Raw genomic sequence first — 14856 nt, forward strand, 5'->3', positions numbered from 1 at the left:
TTGACATATATATTTATATTATTAGATATTTAAATTACTATACTTTAATAAACATTAAAAAATAATAATATTTTATATTACCTCATAAACAGCACTCAGGGGCATTACAAGACATGCAACCATTAAATCAGCAACAGCTAGACTAACAATCAAGTAATTTGCCACTGATTGTAAATTTCTTTCCCATATTATTGCTGCTATAACGAAAAGATTGCCTGAAATTTTAAATAATAAAATTAAATTAGTTTTATTTTAATTTAAATTAATTTTATATTATAAAATATACTATTATTAATCAATTATTTTTTCTTCAATCATTAATTTATTTATGAAATCATAAATTTGTTTTTAAAGAAATTATAAAAAAAAATTAAATTCTATCTAGATTAATTTAACTGACATTTTTTTAAATTTCATTGTTATTATTATTATTTAATAAATTATCAAAATTTTGTTTTTTAAGTAAATAAAAATCCATTTAGATTGATGACAATTTTTATTTTACACTGAGAAAAACCGTGTCGCGCTTGAAACCGTTAATTTCTGTATTATTTTAGCTTCACCTCGACGCCGCCTCGAGTCGCCTCTTGCTTGTGCTTACACGGCGTTCGATAAAATCCCGTTTTACGCATCCAAAGACAATTTTAATAGCAAAAAATATTGAAATAACGACTCAAGTCATTATTACAACTTGATAAAATCTTCGTTTTTCTAAAACATAGAACTTATTTTCTCCAAATTTATATTTCAGTTTCTATTTTTTATTTTCAACTTGATATATTTAAAACATCAATATTATATTGTAAAATATATTTTAATATATACAGAAATACATAAATTTACAATTTTAACGAAGACAAGATTTTTCTCAGTGTCGTTATGTAGTTTCAACTCTAATTTTACATCCATTATTATTATTACTATCGTTTTGAATATTTTTTTTTTATGTCAAATTTAGATTTATAGATAACAGATAAAAAATAAAAAGTATTAGATTTTATTTGGGATGTCATTGTGTTATTTGGAGTTCCATCGAAACCACTGCATTACTTTCGATGTCATCCAGTACACGCAACACATATACGTCCATTTTTTTTTTTTTCGTATGCAATACGTAAAATTGTTGTATTCCGGTACCGTTGGAAAAATGTTTTGTCGTTAACAATAAGAGAGAAAGAATGAAAAAAAAAAAAATACATATCTCGTTTATTGTGGCATATATTTTCTGTCAATAACAGAACTCTGGATTTTTGTATTTTTTTTAATACAACGTGCATTTATTAATGGTTTTTTTATATGAAAAAATTTCAATGGAAAAACAAAATTACTAATAATGATAATGGATGAGCATTGAAATAATAGTGGTTAAAATTATTTTACTAGTTTTTTGTTTTATATATTTGATTATTGTATTTATTTGCTTTCTAAAATTTTAAATATTCATAAATATACATTTTTTTTTTTTTGTTTAAAATAATAATTTCTTTTCTCTTTTTACAACTATTATAATGAAAAATAATAATACTAATAACAATAATAATTGGAGAAATTTAATGATAAAAAGAAAATTAAGAAAATAAATATTAATAATTATTAATAACTATAGTTATTTATAATTAAATTAATAATAAAATTCTGAATGTATTTATCATTTTAAATAATTAATAATTCATCGAATTTAATAATAATAAATTATCATTATTAAATAAACTAAAAATATATGTTGTTTTAATTTTTTTTTGTAAAAATAAATATTGTCCATTTACTTGTTCTATTTATTTTCATAATAAAATATAAATAAGCAAAATAAAAACGTTTAAAATTGAAGAATTAATTACAATGAAAAAGAGCGTGACAAGAATATATATATATATTTTATATTTTCATTATCTAACAGTGTGAGAGAAAAAAAAAAATAATAATAAATAATTAACTTCTCAAAGTAATATGTTTCATTTCGAGCGTAATTGCGTGTCTTCTTAATTAATCACGATTGCTACTGTTTCTTTGAAGCGTTAAAACAGGGTGTAAATCTGCGTGCAACCCCTTGTCTCATCTATACATAATTATATTTATCTTTATAAAGATATATACATAGTACATATGTATACACACTACACAGGCATTCTTGTGACAATCTAAATAACGACTCAATTTATGAATATATAAATATAATTGTTACGCTCACACGGGTATCATGTATTTTCTCTATTTTTCCTCAATAGAAAAAAAAAAAAAATAGTCGTATTTATAGCTCCACAGTTCAACTTATATGTCAGAGTAATAATAGAAAAAAAAATTAGAGCAAAATAAAAAAACAGACAAAATTAATATCTCGAAAAATTTTAAGTAAAAAAATGTTCATTTACATTTTTTAAAAATTAATTATATTTTGTGAGATGAATTTAAATATTTATAAATTTAAAATTAAATAAATTTTTTTACTATTTTAATAATTCAAATGAAATACTAAAAATTTATGTTAAATGTTTTATTTATTTTATTTTTTTTTTTGTTTTTATTTGTTTAAATTATATTATGAAAATTTAATGATACAAACTGTTGATGTTTAAATAGCAAAAAAAAGAATAAAATTATTATTACTATTTCCTTTTTTTTTTTTTTTTTTTGAAGATCTTTTTTATATAATAAAAAAAAATTTCATTATTGGAAATGCATAGAACAAATTTAACAAAAAAAATATGATATGAATAAAAAAAAAAAAAAAAAGGTCAGGTTGAATTTCTAGGTATCAATCTACATTATAAAATATTGAAAATAAAAAGCTAGATAAAAAAATAGATGTAAAAAAAACATATATACATTAAAAACAAATTATTGTTGTTCATTAATAGTTAGTATATTCTCTCGTCATTAGAAACACATTGAAAAAAAATGCTCAATACGTAGGTGGGACGCTTCGTGAAGCGTCCCACCTACGTAAAACTAAATGCTAAATATTTAACACCTCCAAATATTAATTAACATTTGTCAAAAATATTAAAACCTTTAAATTCATTATATATTAAAAAAAATTAATGTAAATCATTTTCTCAAATTGTTAATTTAGCATTTATTTTTAACTTAAATTTTATATTTTTTTTTCTGTCTACCAGTAAAAAAAACAGATGAAAAAAAAATATATTTTTTAATGACTCTCCTCTTTCACCTCTACATATCCACGCATACATACATTTATAAATTTATGCATAACATATTGATAAAAATTGAGCTTACCAATGACTGTTGCAAGTATCAGCAGACCAAGAAAAACAGCTGTAATAATTGCCGCAACATTATCAAATGACAATGAGTTATCCTCACTAGTGAAATTACGAGTAATGTTGAAATCCATTGTTCCTTATGTTAGCAATAATTCATACCATTTAGTATGACAATGATTTTAAAATGACATATATGTTTATTGTTGTCATCATTGGATGTATTTATCATCATCTATGATCATGTTTCATTGTCAAATGAGCAATTTCGTCACTAATTTTTTCACATTGATAAAATGAATTTCATTCGTATCTTGATCACATAAAATAATAAATTATTTCAATTTTCTCTTTTTTTTTCTTCAATATCACATTGTATTATATTAATGTTTTCTATCTAACACTATTTCTTTCATCACTATATTATTATTTTTTTGCAATATACTTTGTTTCACTTTATTATTATATTTCTAACTTTTTTTCAACTCAGTTTTTCAGTTGTTCTGTTGAACTTGTACACTTTTTTTTTTTTTTTTTGCATGTGTTCGTTGAGGTAATTTATCTTTGCTTTATAGCGATGGCATGTGAGAGCAACAAAAAAAACGGAAAAATAAGACAAACAAAAGTTGAAAAAAAAAATAGAGAACGAATAATACAAGAACAAGATGTTTGAGTTGGCACTGCGGGCAATAAGAAACGATAGTGTGATGGTGAATAAAAGTAAAAAAATATATATGGTGTTTTTGCTCCTGGGTAGACACGGAAAAGGGCTGATGGTGGTTTTAACCTTCTTCACCGTGTCGACGAACCTTTCGATAGCACCATTTAACTCTCCCAATGGCAATTTTCCTGTAAAAAAAAAAAAAATTAAATAAATAACAAAACTAACATTCAGCTTTATTTCTTCATGTAATTTTTTATTATTTTTTTTTCAATTTACAAATAAAAAAAAATTAGAAGCTCTTTTTTTGTTTTATATTTTAGTTTTTTCTTTTTTTTTTTTTCAACAGTATTAAAGAGAATATTTAAAATTTTCAAATATAAAAAATTCATGAAAAATTCCTGGAATAGTAGCATGCTACTTGTTGACCTTTTTATTATTTATTTGATAGTGTTTATTTTTTTTTTTTTAACTCTTTATTTTATATATAGTAAATATATTTTTATTTTTTTTTAAATTTTATTTTAAAAGTGATAGATAGTAAAAAAGCATTGTATAGCGTGTTTTTTTTAAACCCTGTTTGAATCGTAACTATTAACCTTTTCACACGTTTCAATGTTTGAAAGAGTATTGAGGTAATTTATTTTGTCTTTTGGTTTGTTGAAAGAGCCACAGATGTGCGGTAGTTTAAAACCTCTTTCTATTTCACAAACTCATTCAGCCGTTCACTTGGAATCGTTTTCAACTCTGAAAAGTAATTGAAATAAAGAAAGAGGACCTTTTTTTGGTATCATTTATCAGACACAGTGTGAAAATAATATTGTTATTTTAGAAATAACAGAATTTAAATAAATTAATATAAATTATATTTAAAATTTAATTAATTATAATTTATTCTTTTTATTGATAAAACATTAACACTCATAAATTTTCTTCTTTTTTTTTTTTCATTGATGTAAATATCTTATCAATAATATATCAACATAATTTTTATCTAAAAAGATTTATTGTTTCTCAGTAAATATTAATAGAATTGACAAACTTTTTTTTTTTTTATTAGCATATTTATCAAATCAACTTATCAACTTATCATGTGCATATATGTTTATCAACGACCATGTTTATTTACACATTATTATTACATAAATTCATTGGCAATTTTTTTTCTTTAATTCTATTCATTTTAACGATTGAATAAAAATTTAATAATATGTAAGTTTGTATAATATTAAAATAAATATTTTTATCTTTTTGATGTTAATAAAATTCTTTTTAAATTATATTAATTTTTTATCAGGCTGTAATTGTCATAAGAACAACCCAAGTGGAAATAATATACAGTTTTGGATATACAATGGATATACAGTTTTGGGCATACTAAAAGTAAATTTAGAAAAAATTTAGAAAAAATTTAGAACAAATATAAATTAAATTTAGAATATTACAAGTTTGGACATACTAAAACTAAACTTTTTGTAAATTTTTTCTTTATTTTTTTTTATTTTTTCTAAATTTATTCTAAATTTAATTTTAGTATGTCCAAAACTGTGTATATTTTGAATCTAATTCATATTTTTTTTAAAATTTTTTCTAAATATAAAATAAATTTATTTCATATTTCCAATAAATATATTTTTTGCACTTGAGATGTCCAAAAAAATTCAAATAAAACGAGCATCATTTAAACTGTCGACTTGAATTGATAACACACATGTGTCATCAAGAGTTTATGATAATAATAAAGAAAAATAAGGAAAAAGACGATGTTTTAATGACTTCAATAAATTATGACTATTTCAATATTGTTTCAACGAATATGTTGTAAACATGTTGTGTGATAAAGTATAAAAGTTCAAATAAATTACCACATTTATGCGGAAAAAATAAAGAAAAAAAATAATTAACAATAATTCTTGTTTTTTAATCAAATATTACACAATAACTTAATATGAAAATTAATTCTCAGAAAATATATAATTTTTTAGATATTATGAATTCTAAATAAAGATTATTTTTAAGTAAAAAGTTAACAATCATAACGGATTATTTTATAATAATTAACAATGATGCATATATAATTTGTGATGATTATAAAAGTAAATATTATCAAAAGTTTGACTTGAATGATTCCCACTTGAGTCATCAAGACATAATGATAATAATAAAAAGAAAAACGGCAGATATAAAAGAAGGAAAAATTATTTCTTTAATCATTCTTTCTTTGGAACTTGAAGAGTCTTTTACGAAAATATTTTGAGTAAGATATAAAATTAAAAAAAAAATATTATAAGCTTGTTTATTAATTAAAAAAAAATATATATAAAAATTATTTGAATTTATATTTAATACTGGATATTTAATTTCAGCAAAAACAAATTTAAAAAAATGCAATTTTTGGTTAAAACTTGTGTTTTACTTGTGGCAATTGGTTTGGCTCATGCTCGACCTGGACATGGTGGTTACAATATAGGCGGTTCCGGATCAATGGGTCATGCACCATCTATACATGGACAAGTTAATCATCAATTTGACAATGGTGTAAAAGCAGAAGCTCATGGTCAATCTTATGATGGTGGTCGTCATAATGCAGTTGGTGGAAGTTTAGGATATACTCATGAAATTGGTAAAAATCTTAACGTTTATGGACAAGCCGGTGTTGATAGAGGCTACAATGGAAAATCTCAACAAAATTATCATGTTGGAATTGAAAAAAGATTCTAAAAATTTTAAATTTACAATTTATATAATTATTGTAAACAATTTTTTAGTTCATTGGTAATGGTTTATTCATGAATAATAAATATTCATTGAAGAAAAAAATTGTGAGTGTTTATGTTTTGTTAATCAAAAGTTAAAATTATTATTGTAAAAACTATTAAGCAATAACTATTTATTTTTTCTGTGCAATTTTCTTATTTTAATTTCTTTTATTTTTGAATTGATAATATTATTTTTACACTGTGCCTGATAAATGATGTTAAAGGAAAAAAAAGGTTCTTATTCTTTGTTTAAATTACTGGTGTTAAAATTTCGAAAATCTAATAACAAAGTTGAAAAATAAAAAGAAAAAATATGTGAATATTTATATTGTTGTTATAATTAATAAATCGACGTAAGTAATATTTTTAAAAATTTATTTTGAGAATTTTCAAAAAGATAAATCGAAAAACTACCGAATTACTCGAGAATAGAAAAAATTTAGTTAAATAAAAAGCCTAATTACACAAAAACTTTAGAATAATTATGATGATTGTCACATTAGAAATAAAAAACATATTTATATACGTGAAAATTTATATTACTAATTGATCATCTAATAAATTTTTTTATAGATAATAAAATGATAACAGATTACGAAAAATTTGGTAGGCTTTAAAGCTGAAAGTAGCACTCGATTTTTATCTCCTAAATCCAAATCTGCCCTTAAAATTTTTATATCATGTCTAAGGTCATGTAAATGTTCTAGTTACTGACACGATTAAACTAAGTGCTCTTAAATTTTCTCCATTTTTGATGATTTTTTTATAAACAAAATTACAATGTTTCTTTAGAACTTGCGAAGGGGAAAAAGAAGCGAATCGCTGTGAGATCTTTTGATAAAGTAATATATAAAAATAAAATTTATTTTTTAATAATTATCTTTACTTTTTTTCCCTATGAATGTGATGATTTATTTGAACTTTTTATACCTTATCGCACAAGAATTTGATAAGATGTTCATAAAAACAATGTCGACATAATCATAATTTATTGAAATGAAATTTTAAACAATGCAATTACATCAACAGACAAAAATAATTTTTTTTTTTTTCATTTTTTTATCAATTTATTATCTTATTACATAAAAGTTTTTACTGCAATATTAAAATATAAAATTGTATCTTAATTATTATGTCTAGAGTATTTTTAGAAATATCAAAAAATTATTTTATTAAAAAGAAACAATAATTTAAATGTTGTTATTATCATTGTTGTTATTTTTTTTCGAACAATTATCATAATTTACTGGTTGGAACTTTTATTTTTTATTGTTAATTAATACTCAGTTATCATGAATTTATCATGAGCACGGTTAAAGATCAATTCAAGTTGGTCATACCAGGTCACTGATTTGTTAATTATTATTCTCTAGAAATTTTGATTTGTTAATTAGTTTAAATCAATAATCAATTATATCACACCTTCATGAGGCATTCATAAATTTTTAGAAAAATTTTATATTTTGATAGTTAGTGTTCCTGTCAGTAAATAAACTCTTAGTTAAGTCATTCATTAATAATTTCATAAATAATTTTTTTTTTCTGCTTACAGGTTTTATCAAAAGTATATTTATAAAAATGACTATCATCATTTCAATGCAGTATACATATTTATTCAATGAGTTTGATAAAACAAAGTTTAAAAAATACATCTAAAAATGGTTAGTGTTATAAAATATTTTTTCATGATTATTAAAGTATGATTTTCTTTGAATTTTTATTTATTTTTATCTATTTTTATGTTTTATTTTTTCTATTAAAAAGTATAAATATATTTTTATTATTTTAAGTTATCCCATTGTTGTCTATAAAATACAAAAAGTACTATAACTTTACCAAGATAAAAATTTCTTTTACAATAAAAAATAAATTAATATTTATATTTTTTTCGAATATCTTCTTGTACATACATAAATCGAAAATTTTTTACTATTACATCCACATGATTACAATAGCCGGAATCCAATTTAACAATTTATATTTTCTATTTTGTTCTCTATTTTAAAACCATCATAAAAATGCAAAAAAAAAAAATAATACAAGATAAAAGAATTTCAACTGAAAATTCACAAGTGAAATAAGGAAAAAATAAAAAAATAAAATAAGTAAAGTGAAAAATATGGAATATAAATTAAATTAAGTAGAAAGAAAAAATATATATATATGTATTTCGATTCATTTATTGGCAAAGAGAAAAAGCACTAGAAAAAAAAAAAAAACGAGGAGAAAAAAGGTCCTCGTTCAATCAATGTCAGACAACTAAAACCAAGTGCATCAATTATAATTCTAGCACAGGATGATATACAATTTTCACCATGATCATTATACTTTTATATTAAATGTATATGTACATAGTTAAAATGATAGTAGTTTAACGTTATGAACGTCGTCATTTGCGCAAAAGATATGAAACTTCTTGACACTCTGTCTTTATCAACAGCATCTTGTACACTCACGTTACCCCTCAGGTTATAAAATTATGATTCATCTTGACATGATCCTGACCCTATCGCTATATACTTGATAGAAATAATAATAATAAAAACAAAAAAAAATAAGTAAATAAATAAAAAAAAAATAATGCAAAATCAAGTTGATAAATTTTACAACTTTTTGAATATCAGCCAAACCACTAGATCTTGATTATTTGGGTAAATTTTATAAACGATTTATTCAACTCTATGTCGATATGAATTTTAATAAACTAATGTCCTTGAATTTTATTATTTTTTTCCAATGGATTTTGTGGATGATGATTTTTTAATTTTTCATTCCATCTGCAGAGCTATAAAGATTGTTTTTTTTTATTTTATTGGAGCCAAGATTTGGTGATTTTATATATAAAATTTATATTTTGATTATTATTTATATTTCAAGGGTTGAAAAAGGTTTTTATTTTTTTTTTTTAGATGTTAATTTAACTCTTGATAGCATTTTATACGACCAACATTGGTGTGAAAATGTCAAATTAACATTTGAAAAAAATATTGAGTTATTAAAAAAATATGAATTCAGTATTTAAAAATTTTTGGCATGTTTTATTGGTTTAATTTTTTGGGCAAACGTTGGTTTGACCTTTCAAGATGTTTAAAAATTTAATGTTTATAACTGTAGCCTAGAAATAAACTGTACTTATTCGTTTATTTTATTCACTTTATATAGAGAAGAAAAAATAAACTGCAATCTTGCTCATAACAGTGAATAGCATTATGATGAGTTTAGAAAATCTGTTGAAAATTTTGTGAGATATATAATGTAAAGAAATGACGTGAACACTTGTTGGCTATCTGGCAATTTGCCAACCATGCGGGTTTCAAACTTATACATATATACGACTATTCTGTGTCCTTCAAACGTTGCAATTCGTGCAGACAAGCTTTGCACTGCTTATCGTTCGATTCTTTGAGTGTCAAAAAAAGAAAAAAAAATGTGGTAAGTTTGTAAAGGAAAAAAATAAAATAAAAAAATAATGTTGACGTCGACAAAGCCCGTAACCATACCCATCCATATAAGCTTTACCCAAGAGACATGAAAATTCCAAGACTACACTTGTGTGCGACGGTATCGAAAAACTCTTTCAACCAATAATCGATATAAAATTCTAAAGAAGATAAAGTTTTCCTTTTTATTTCTTCTATTAGTAAAATCGATATCTTGTGATATCGGAAATGTTGTAATCAAATTTGTCAATCTATCGAGAATGGAAAGAAATATAAAAAAAAAATAAAAGTTTATTTAGTTAATAATTATATTCTTTGTTTTTAAAAATTTACTTTGAATTAAATTAAAATTTTATATCTATTGTTCAAGTAAAATATGAAGAACATGTATTTAAAGAACATTTTTGTCTAATTTTATTAGCCAAAGTAATTATTTTTCAATAAAATGTACAAGCTTTTTTTTTTTTAATAATAAAAGTACTGAACTTATTGTTTTTTTAATAATTATTTTATCAATTTAAAAATTTAGCGATATTTATTTGAACAATTTGATTTTTTTTACGCTGATTTAGGATTGTTTTTATTTTCTTTCGTTTTCACTGAATTAAAAAGTACAAGATAAATCTCTAAGGGTTGTTTTTTTTTTTTTTTTTTTGTAAATGTATATAAAAGAGGAGTTAAATAACGTGGATTGAAAAAACCTCAGATGGCCTAAGCAATTTCAATTTTTTTTTTTATTTAATTTATTTTATGGACCGTATTTCACAATCAAGAACAAACCGGCATACATGAGAATATAAATATATATAAGCTTTGTTTAACGAAGAAAAAGCAAATATAAAAAATTTTAAAAACTAAGTGAAAAATAAAAGAAATTTTGCTGAGGGAAAACTTTTTTAACTCTAGAAATCAATTTGATTTTACAAAAAAAAAAAAACCAGTGGAAATAAAAATACGTAATTTATTGAGTTTGATATGACAAAAACTTGACAAACGTATAAGAAAATTAAAATAACTAATTTTAATATTAAAGTAAATTTTTTTTTATTTAAAGTTCACTTTAGTTTCAAGTGTTATGAATCAACTTGAATTCTTTGATAAATGCTCAACAATTTTACGACACTAAAAATGGAGCTAAAAAAAATTTCCGAGTTCAATCAAATTGTCAGGTGATTTAAATTGCTGATTTCCCAAGAGTCAAAAAAATAAAAAATATCGATAAAAATAATAATTGAAAATAAAAAATAAATAAATATATTTAATCACGAATTATTTAAAAAAAAATCAATACTATGGAAACTTTTGGCTCAAGATTGTTTGATATTTAATTTAAAAAAAAAAAAAATTAATAACAGATAAAAAAAAAAAAATAAAACAAATAATAATAAAAGTAAAATAAAAATTAAAAATAAATAAAATTTAAAATTGTTACCCGTCAGTTAATTCCAACAACAGATATCCCAAGAGAATTGAAAAAGAGCTTTTTATTTTTTTTTATTATAACCACAAAGTTTGAAAGAAAAAAAAAATTTTTTTTCACAAAGAAATGATCTAAAACTTAAATTGACTTTTTTTTCTTATATTTATTTATTTTTTTTTTATTAAATATGTATTTCACTTGGTCTTTATTATAGCTTCATATGATTTCTTTTCTAACCAAATTATGCTTTTTTTTTTCGTTTATTTTAAAAAGTAAAAACAAAATAAATTAAGTTAACTAAAAGACAAGGATTTCCTTTTACTCGTCTAAATTAAATTAACCAATTTCGAGACGTTGAATTATATTGTTAGTATCGAGACTCAGATTGATGTATTTTTTTTGAGTCGATATTTAATTGAAATCCATATTAAACTTTCAAGATTTAAATTATAATAATAAAATTAAATCTGTCTGAAATTTTTTAAATCTTTAATTAATTTTAAATCTCAATTTTTTTAAATAGACGTATCTCTGCGAGCTGTCCATGTTATACTGTAATTTAAATAAATTAATTAATAGTTCTAATTATATGGTTTTGAGTATGATTGCTATTCTTACTTTTCATTTATTTTTTCTATCAATTGATTCCGCCACGAATATAGGTATACTAATTTAAAAAAACTGTCGATAAAAGATGTGAAAAATAGATTTCAATTCTTTTGTTATGAAATGGTTTCTTTTATAGTATGTGTCTCCTTACAGGGGCTGTGAGGAGTGGCGATATTTGCATTTTCTAGGCTGTCTAAAATAAACTTAAAAATATGATTTAATATTTTTCAATATCTCACTCTTTACAGGGTCGTAGTATTCTTCTAAAATGTTCAATCGACATATTTTTCAAATGCTAATTTGCCCTTACCGAGTGTTAATTATTTGATATTTTTTTTTAATTCTAAATTGCAACATTAACTGTTCAATCTACAAAAAAATGAAACCCATAAATTTTCACATTTGAAAAATGTCTAACTTTATATATTTTTTTTTTCAACTGCGTATAAAATTTTAATTACAAATACAAACATAAATGTATCCAGTTTATATATATATGATATTTTATCCAACGATTTATCTCAAATGACTATCGTCATAAATTCTGTATCCTCAAGCTTCTTTATTTCATGATGAGGATAAACGTACAACACACATACATATATACTCTTCTAGAGTCCATATAATTTTGGAATATACGCTTGTGAAATTTTCGTCTGCTGTATGAGATTATCGTAACACTCATGCTCAACGTAACAAGCCGTAAAGCTGTTCCATCCGATTTACTATGCTTTGGCAACACCTGGACCTTTTAAAAACACTCGTACTAAATATATCATATTATAAGTAAGTGAGAATTAGGACAAAAAAAAAACATTTTTTTTTTTTTCAAATAAATAAAATTAATTTGAGCAAAATTTTTTATTTTTTTTATTTTGTGAATAACTCAGAGCTTAAAAGCTTTTGAAAAGAAAAAAATGATTTTTTTCTTTTTCTTTATCAAAAAGAAAAATTTATCAATTTTTTTTTTTTTTTTTTGAATAAAATTAACATTATTTTGTTTTGTTTTTTTTTTTTTTTGGTTTTTATTTAGTTAATAATTTATAATTATGATTGTAAATGCAATGACATGATGAATAATTTAAATTTAAGTTGAATTTTTGTTCAAATCAATAATAAAGTATAATTATTTTTCACAATTTGTCGAGTGAGCTGATGGTTAAGTCGGCGAGAGCTCTGCCTACAGTGCTCTCGGTCTGGAGTTCAAAACCAGATTAAATAATTGGGAACTTTTTCTCACAATCATCTTTTAAAAGTTTAGCGATGGAACACTGTTATGTAAATCATAACATTCTGGCGTGTTGGGCAAATATAATCTAACATAGAGCATGTGAACTACGCACTTGGTCTACGCCAGAAAATATCTGCCTTAAACACCAGATACCTATAAAAGAAAAATATCTTTGAACAGATCGCAAACTGAAACACAGATCACAGATCAGTTTTTTTTTTTTCTTTTTATACATCACGGATCACAATTTAAAAATTATTTAATTGATTATATTAATAAAAAAATTGTGTTCTGATTGATAAGTATATTATTTTATTATTATTAATCAATATTAATATTTTTTTTTAAGAAGAAAAAATGATTTCTCTCTTTTTTTTCTTGAACAAAAAGAAAAATTTATCGATCTTTTTTTTGAATAAAATTAACATTATTTATTTTGTTTTTTTTTTCGAGATTATTATTTAGTTAATAATTTGAAATAACAGGAGGAAATGCAATGACATAATGAATAATTTAAATTTAAATTGAATTTTTGTTCAAATTGATAATAAAGTATAATTATTTTTCGTAGTTCATGGAGTGAGCTGATGGTTGAGTCAGGAAGAGCCCTGCCTACAGTGCTTGAGGTCTCGAGTTCGGAACTAGATTAAATTCATAAATCTAGAAATAAAAAAGGATTGGATTCCTTGTCGAAATATCATGGGTGTAGTTAAGGCAAATATAATCTAGCATAGAGCAGGTGAACTACGCACTTGTTCTATGCCAGAAAATATCTGCCTCAATCTTCAGATACACATATTAAAAAACGTATTTTCAAACAGATCACAAATTGAAACACAGATCACAGATTCGTTTTTTTTTTTTTTTCTTTTTTCACATCACCGATCACAATGTAAAAATTATTAAATTGATCATATCAATCAATAATGGTATATTGATTGATAAATATCTCTTGATCAATTATTGTATATGTACTATACATAGGTATATGTTTCTAAATCAATAGTTTTGATTAAAACTAAGATCAAAATTTTAAACTTTTTATCCGATTATTATTCATTTATTAACTCGTTACCATTAAAAAAACAAAAATAATATCGTCTTTCACACTCCTTACACTTTTTAATGACAAGTGTTCTTTTAATAACAGGAAATTAAAATTATTATAGGAAAAGCAAGAAAAAAGAGAATATACATTATTATTTAGGATTTTTATGTCTATAATAATCTCCTACTATTATTCATACATGAAATTTTGAGTAACTTTCAAACAGAGTATATCCATCATGTGAGTGATCCTTTTCAGTTTTTTTTTTTTTTATTTATTTTTTATCTTCCCTGGGTTTTCCCTTTTTGCCCTTTGCTATTCTAAAAGATAAATAAAAAATATTTATGTAGAAAATGTAAAATGTCTCACAACAATTTTTTTGAAAGACATCATCAATTTTTCATATTTATATAACGTTTTATTCATATTTTTCGTGTTATTTTATTGTACATCTAAAAACATATAAA

The 14856-nt window shown here is 22.5% G+C and overlaps 1 protein-coding gene across 3 annotated transcripts in view; it reads right to left on the reverse strand.

Annotated features, from left to right (window-relative positions):
• LOC122859387 (5-hydroxytryptamine receptor-like) overlaps nucleotides 1-14856 on the reverse strand; it is a 43811-nt gene that overhangs the window by 20326 nt on the left and 8629 nt on the right. For 2 of the 3 annotated variants that reach the window (XM_044162941.1, XM_044162942.1), the window contains 2 exons: nucleotides 3238-4070; nucleotides 82-215 (listed from right to left, as the gene is read on the reverse strand). In XM_044162941.1, the coding sequence (XP_044018876.1) occupies nucleotides 82-215; nucleotides 3238-3355 (252 nt within the window). In that variant the 5' untranslated portion in view covers nucleotides 3356-4070. Of the gene's footprint in view, nucleotides 1-81; nucleotides 216-3237; nucleotides 4071-4481; nucleotides 4566-14856 lie in introns of those variants that run through there. The other variant, XM_044162943.1, reaches the window with a different exon arrangement.

Source organism: Aphidius gifuensis, linkage group LG6 (genome assembly GCF_014905175.1).
Source record: "Aphidius gifuensis isolate YNYX2018 linkage group LG6, ASM1490517v1, whole genome shotgun sequence".
In the NCBI taxonomy this organism is placed as follows: domain Eukaryota; kingdom Metazoa; phylum Arthropoda; class Insecta; order Hymenoptera; family Braconidae; genus Aphidius; species Aphidius gifuensis.